This window comes from Gastrolobium bilobum, unplaced genomic scaffold, assembly GCF_033153095.1.
Source record: "Gastrolobium bilobum isolate Gb01-03AN ecotype WA unplaced genomic scaffold, APGP_CSIRO_Gbil_v1 utg2264, whole genome shotgun sequence".
NCBI classification, from domain to species: Eukaryota; Viridiplantae; Streptophyta; class Magnoliopsida; order Fabales; family Fabaceae; genus Gastrolobium; species Gastrolobium bilobum.
In genome coordinates, this window is record NW_026899254.1 from 715,353 (window position 1) to 723,464 (window position 8,112).

At 31.8% G+C, this 8,112-nt stretch overlaps 1 protein-coding gene across 1 annotated transcript; it reads right to left on the minus strand.

Moving 5' to 3' along the window:
- On the minus strand, window positions 1-393 carry LOC133288805 (uncharacterized mitochondrial protein AtMg00240-like). The gene has a single exon (XM_061486623.1). It carries the CDS (start codon window positions 391-393, stop codon window positions 1-3), a length of 393 nt encoding a protein of 130 aa, XP_061342607.1.
- Between the last annotated feature and the right edge of the window lie 7,719 nt (window positions 394-8,112).

An 8,112-nucleotide genomic window follows, 5' to 3' on the forward strand; every position in this document is an offset into this window, starting at 1 on the left:
TCAACTCCTTGAGACAGTAGTTTGCTTTTTAGCTATCCATGACACCAATGATTCACCAAGAAAGATGCAAAATCCAATTACAGATCTACGGGTATCTAAACACCCTCCCCAATCAGCATCACTAAAGGCCTTGAGTTGAAGAGAAGAAGAAGAAGGAAAAATAAGTCTTTGGCCTGGATGATTCTTGAGATATCTAAGCAAGTGATGAACAACATGTAAATGAGGGATCCTAGACTGTGAGACAAATTGACTTAACCTATGAACAACATAGGTTATATCTGACCTAAATAATGTCAAATAAAGAAATATGCCCACCAAATTCCTATACCGAGTAACATCTTGAAGAAGTTCCCCATCTGTATTATTGAGATTAAGCTTTGGATCCATAGGCATAGCCGCTGGTTTAGAGGCTAGAAAGACAATGTCCTCAAGTAATTGCAATGTATAATGTATTTGAGATAAAATAATTCCTTTCTTGGCACGAGAAATCTCCAAACCTAAGAAATATTTAAGCTGACCAAGATCTTTAAGTTTGAATTGGGAATTTAGAAATTTTTTGACATTGCTGGATTTATTCAATAGATGATCTAGCCAAGATTATATCATTTATATACACCAAAAGAACAAGAAAAGTGAAACCCGAGCCTTTAGTAAAAAGTTAGAGACTAGCTAGGCGAATGGTTTGGATATGTGTGGCTGATCCAGGACAATAATCTCTTCTTTTATAATAATTGAATGTTAAAATGGAAATTTGTGCATATGAGTCAAGTATTATACATATTTTAATTTTTTCCTTATTTTTATTTTAACACATCATAAAATTAAAAATAATAATTTTGATATCTATACATTACAAAGCTCGTACCAATTAAAATGTCTTTAGTCCCAATAACTTAAGTTGATATAAAATATATTAAATAAATATTTAATCGTAGGTGCATTATAATTATCATAACATAGTTAGGGGTGACAATTTATGTTAGCGGGTCGTGCTCGTATTGAGTAAAGGTTGAACTTTGAACACAAATATACTCGACACGAACACGACACCAATGAAGATTCGTGTCAGAATTTTTAACACGAACACGATTCACTAATTTTATAGGTCAACACAACACGAATAATCTGTCAACCTCAAAGTTTGCCGCTTATTATGTGGATTGACAATACACAACATGATACGAATAACCAACAAATCTCAAAGTGTCTTGCTTATTATGCGAGTTGACATTACACAACACGACAATAATAACCTATGTATTTAGGGATGGAAAATTTAGACACGACCCACTGATACGACATGAACACAACAAGAAAATTTAGTGTTTGGGTTGACATATTTTCAAATACTTGTCGTGTTCGTATTGGAAAAAATTGACATGAAAAATTTGTATGGTGTTGCATGTCAATCCACGAACCCAAAATTGACTCGCGTTAATCTTCTTATAGGTTTTTGGTATCGTGTCTTGTCGATCCGCATAATAAATAACAGTTTGAGATTGACAGGTTATTTATGTCACATCATGTCATGTTAACCTGCATAATAAACCACACACTATGGGTTTGCGGCTTATTCGTGTCATGTCGTTCAACACGCAAAATAAGCGTGTTGTGTTCGTGTCAAATATTTTAAACTGATTTCAAATTTGTGTAGTGTTCGTATTGAGAGTATTCATGTTCATGTCATATCGTGTCGATCCAAATTCCCACCCCTATATGTATTCAGTGGCAGACCTACCTAAGCGGACACAAACTTTTTAAAAAAAAAATTACACCCAATCAATCTTTGTTGTTATTGCAAACAAAACACACACAGAAATAGTGATGATGATGATAGTGAGTGAGAGAAAGAAGAAAGACTAAGCAATGGTGGGTGAATTGAAATCCATGATACACAAATTTTAGAAGCACCCATTTGAAGATAAGTGAGTGATTAGTATTTCAATATAAATATAATAAAACCTACCATTTTATATATTCTTTTGTTAAGTTGAAGTTTTCTTTTTTTGTTTATATTCTTTTTTTTAATGCATTTAAAATTTACTTTAAAAAAGTTTTCTCCGGGGCATTACCCCCGAACCCCCGTCATTAAGTGTGTGGACATAAATAAATTTTTTTAGATCCATTACATAAAATATTGCTTTCATAATTGTCATGTTTACACACGACACTATGTAATACAAATAAGTCATGAGAATATTAACGCATGTCAATGTCGTATTTGTAGGTTCACACGCAACATAGCATGAATCTTTTTGTATTAATTTTTAATAACATAAACATAATAGGAGTTTGAAATTGGATTAACTTGAATATAAATTTTTCATGTCGTGTCGAGGATAATCAACCCCTAAACGTAGCATGACATTTTTCTCCTACATTTAGCGATATTTGATTTGGGGTTTATAAGTATTATGTTATAGGAAATTAGATTCATCCTGCTACTGAGACAAACAATGCATGGGTCCCATAAAAAAGTACAGGAAAAAAAAACAGATGTAGACCCCAAACTTGTTTGAGTCTATAGGAAAAACATTTTTGGCGCCAACCTCCAAGCTTCGTACCCCGACACTAGATCCTATCATTGAGTTCTCCTATTAGTTGTTTGACATGTTTTTCATGATTATTTATCAATATTTGCATCATATTAATTGTTTTGAATTATGCTACATACAGGTGGTTAGCCCATCTCCTCTCCCATCCTATAGCGCAGAGTCCACCGCAGCGATAGCAGGGAGTCATCCAGATTAGCAGAGCACATATCCTACTGATAAATTTTTTTGGACATGTCCCCTCCGGACAACGTAAGTGATTAATACTTTTCATCAAGTCAAATTAAATTGTTCATTGTAGATGAATTGGTAATTATTTGAAACTTTTTTCACAGGTTTGAGCTTTCGTATGTGAACCGTAAGATAATGCCAATCTTAATGCGTAACTTTGACCAATCTTGCGAATCATATGGGAATTGTTCTGTCAATATGCGTGAGCTGTGGTATAAAAAATTTCGGGTATGTACACATTGTTTATTTTTGCCTTTCTATATTTTTTAAATGATGGTTGTATTTTTTATTAACCCAAACATTGCATTATAGTTGTATGATTTATAAATTCAGCAAAAGTACAAATGTCTTCCACATGATGAGAATATGATGAAGAACACTTTTGATTTGAAAGCATCAACTTTGTTGTCACATCACTTGAATAGGATTCGAAATGGGCAGGAGAGTGACACATGGCTTAAGGATGACGCTTTGGCTAACATGAAAGAAATATGGTCTTCAGATGAATGGCAAATAAAGTCTCAAAGAAACAAGCAAAATAGAGCTTGTTTTGAATGGGCTTCCCATGTTGGAGGCTCCATTCCATTTATTGAGCACAAAAAAGATTGGTAACTAATTTAAATTTTAAGTTTCAATAATTATAAACAATTATTCAATGTTTCTGTCTTGTTTGATTGGCTGAATTTTTGTATTGCAGCTGGAAGACCCTACAGTAGATCCAAATTCAGTAGATTGGTTGCTATATGAGAAGATGCATATAGTTAAAAAAGATGGTTCGTGGACTTCCCAGAGATCAAAGGAAGTTGCTGTAATTTTCTTTCCATTACCTATAAAGTTGTGGACATTGTTGACTTTAGTCACCTTTAGTATACTTGATAATAGTATTAAACGTGTGTCTACTTAAAATTATGATATGATTAAATTTTGCCTTATAAAGCAAATTTGGTTTCTGACTTGTAATCTTTGTAAGGTTTATTAGGTGATGTTGATAACTTGATTATGTTCGTTTAGTTGCTACCTTGAAAGCAACTTAAATACGTTCATTTGTAATTTTTGGTTTAATGCATGATATTACTTGGTAATCTGCATAGATATGTTGGCAGAAAGCTATAGGTATCTTGCTACCTTTTATTGGAACACCCTTTTTGAAATATCTGTGTGTTTATAGAATTGCCACATGTATTGATGACTAGTGTAATTTGTTTATTTTCAAGATAAATTCTTTGAGCGGAGGAATGAACGTGATATGGTTATTGGAAATGATGCATCTACCGGACAATCTGATAATGAATTATTCCTGCAGACTGTTGGAGGTATGAGCAAAAAGGGCCACATTTTTGGTTTAGGTGCAGAGGCGAGTAAATACAAGGCTTCACAGAAGTCTGCTAGTTCGTCTCAAGGAGTCTCTGCAAATGAGTATAATCGTATGAGAGAGCTAGTGACAACCATTTCCACCCAAAATCAAGAATTGCAGACAGAGATGGCTGTTATGAAAGAGCAGTTGAAGATTTTGATGGCTCATGTCTCTATGCCCACTGCTACACCTCCTGCTCGTGAGGCACACAATGAGGTTCAAGTTGGTGATGATGTGGAAGATGATGTCTATGATGTTGAGTTACACGAAGATAATTGATAGTTATTTTATAATCTTTTAATACATTTTGTGAACAATACTTATTAGTTGATATTGTAGTTTGATACATTTGTTATTTTTGCTTCTATGATACTTTTTATCATTAAGACTTTTTAGCTATTTGATTATGACTATGATGGCTTGTATGGTTATAATTATTATAAATTTCAAATCAGCTTTGATTGGTTATAACTTATATGACTTTGATGATTTATATTATGACGATTATCAGGTATAAATTTTGTTAAAAAAAATTCAAAATATTTTATTAAATATATTTTGAAAGTAGTGATAACATTAGGGATGGACAAAATTCGTCCCTAATAGGGACGAACGAAAATTTCATCTCTAATAAGGACGGACAAAATCTATCCCTAATAGAGACAGATAAAAATTTCGTCCCTAATAGGGACGGACAAAATCTGTCCCTAATAGGGACGCAAAAAATCCTTCCCTAATTCCGTCCCTATTAGGGACGGATTCATATCTTTTACAACTCTTAATTGTTGATAACATTAGGGACGAAAAAACACATGTCAGAGACGGATTTTATTCTTTCCTATTAGGGACGGAACTAAAGTTTCGTCCCAAAACATTAGCTAGGAGCGATTCAGGAACGAAAATTGTTTCGTCTCAAATTCTATCTTAAATAATTTAGAAACGGATTTATGACTTTTAGGGATGAAATTTGTCCATCCCTAATACCAATTTTTTTAGTAGTGCTATGACATGATGATCGTAAAGCCCATTTGATTTTAGCTGCTCACACGGCAGGCAAGAGAAAACTTTTAGAAGCTCTATTGTTTGAGAACCAAGAGAGAGACCCTTAATTTGATTAAACATAATTACTAATCAATATCCCAATAATTAGCTGCAATAAAAGCACTCCGTGGTGTGTTCTTCGATTATTTAATCCTTCACCGTATTTCTTCAATTCCACTAGCTACCTTTCAACTAATTTAAGGCAAGAAGTCAAATATTCAGTTAAAATTAACTATATCCGATACTTTTCTTTTTTGGAAAGTAAAGGAACGAGACAAATTAAGCAACTAAATACAAAGTCTTTTGGAGTGTACACTTTAAATTCTAAATGAATTAAATCACAAACCACTATCGTTCTAAATGAATTTTGTTTAAAAACTTATTTTCACTTTAAAGATTCTAAACACCTATAAAAGGATTCGAAATACAAATTTGTATACAAATAATGTACAGATCGACCGACTTAGTTGTACTAAAATACATACATGATACAATTTAAAGAGCGAAGTGCAAATAGTTCGCAAGGGGGCGAATCTGTGTTCTTATATACATCAATTTATTGAATATATAACTGTCAATTTGGGCAAAACCAACACAGTTGTAGCTATTGTGGGTTCACTACAGATAAGGTTGGAACTTCCTCATAAAAAAGCTTACTTAATAAAATTGGTTTATAGCTCTTGGAAAAGTATAATTACCATGATGAATTAGATTTTGGACATTGTTTATCTCATTCGTTGCTGAATTAGATTTTTGTGATTGGATTAGATTTTTAAATTGAATTTTGCTTTAACTTGATTTTGTTGAAAAGAGAGTTTTTAAGTAATGATTTATGTTTGAAAGATTTATCTAAAAAATGAGAGCAGAATTATATTTACAAACTTTTTGTTTATAAATTGCACTATATACTACGGGTAATACATACAACTTCAGCATGTACAACCCATAATTTATAGTGTAATTTGTAAATATAACTTACCTAAAAAATAATTATGGTAAAATAATGTTTGAATTTATTAATAAAAATTATTTTTTAGCTGTGTAATTATTAATATATAGGAAAATGTAAATATCGTTAATGTGATAATATAATATTAAATTATGATAATGATTTTATCAAGGAAAATAAAGTGTCATGTTATATGACATCACTTTTTTTTACACACTCAAAAAAGTAAGTGTGAAATCCACTTCAATTTTTTTTTTTTTTTTTTTTATGCAGTGAAATTCATAATATTTACGTATCTATGGTATAATATAAAAAATATCATACAACATTATATTCATAGAACCCTTTTATCAATACACATCTAATTAGTTTTGCGGTTGGGTAAAAAATTGCAAAATCAATTTACTTTAAAACGGAATAATTAAACTGACATAAATTTCAAATCATGCTTTTGGCCTTAAATGTGATTATATAATTTTCAAACGTCAATCCAAACATGCATGTCGACTTTGCACTTGATGGGATTTTAATGCTAATAAGCTATACTACGGAGGAGTAACTTTCCGCCCAGAGAGAGAGAGAGTATATTATTACTGCTTTATTACAAAAGGATTAGGTATATATAATCCCACCTATTTTTTGAGCCATTTTCCTTACTACGGAACTTTTGACTTAGTTGTGTTGCCTACTTTGTTAATTCCTCGACGGCAGCCAAGGTCAAAACAAATATTCCTAGCTAACATCTTAATTTTTGATTGGCTTGGTATTTTGGATTAGTCACATAATTGTTTCAAAGAGTTAAAATTTATGAAAATATTAGAGAAGCCTATTCATCTCAGAGAGATAATCAGGATTGATATAAAAAAAAAAATATTCCTATCTCACCTGCTTGTATGATATTATGTACGAGGTACATCTTGGAACAATTTGATTTCCCAAATATGATACCACTGAGTGTTGGTAGATGTTGATATTATATATTTTTTAAGTCTTTCTTTCTTTGCAAATAAATACTAGTCATTAACGTATGAGTCCCTTTTTTCTCTTGTTATAGAAATTTTTATAAAAAAAAAAATTATATATTATAGATAGTACATAGTTATAAGAAGTATGAAAAAAATCTTAATATTATAACTATGTACTACACATAGTACATAATTATGTTACTATGTATTACCCGTAATATATAATTATTTTTTTGTTATAGAAATTCCTTCAAGATAAGAATTCTTTTTGCCTTAACGTATTTGTGTTTTAAGTCTGGTTTATACTAAAAATATTTTCATTAAGAGTCACTACAAGAAAAGTGATTTTCAGAGGCGATTATATTTGCATTTTGAGACGGTTCAAACCGCCTCTAAATTCTTGGTTCGACAGTTCATAAATCGCTTCATTTACCATCGTCGCGAGGTAAAATACGGCAATTTTCACAAACCGTTAGAATGCCTCTACATGACAATATGAGGCGGTTATTTTAACCGCCTCCACTACCGCCTTCCAACCATCAAAGGATTACTTTCTTATCTATTTATAATTAGCACATCGACTTCATCGTAGAAGATCTCACTCCCTTGCACAGCTCACCTCAGTACACAATGATCGAGTAAATATTTCTCACACAACCAGTGAAGTAATAGGTAGAAATGGTTAGGGCTCTTCTCTTTCTAATCATTAAGGAATATTATTTCTACTTATATATATATACCACTCTTCAACCGTTAAGGAGTCATTTGGCATCAATTATCTTCGTGAATAAGTACTCTGCTAAAATGTAAAGTCGTCATCGAGTCCATATTTGAGAATATATGTATAATGACTCTTCCAAGAGCTTTGTTCTATTTCATCATTTCTAAAAACACCTTAATAGTGATATACTTCAGCCATCGAGTCCGACAGATAGAGACTTCGTTATGTCACACAACAGCTCAGTAATAAACGGCTTTCTTAATTTTATTTACGTTCCATTTTGAATTTTATAATTATCG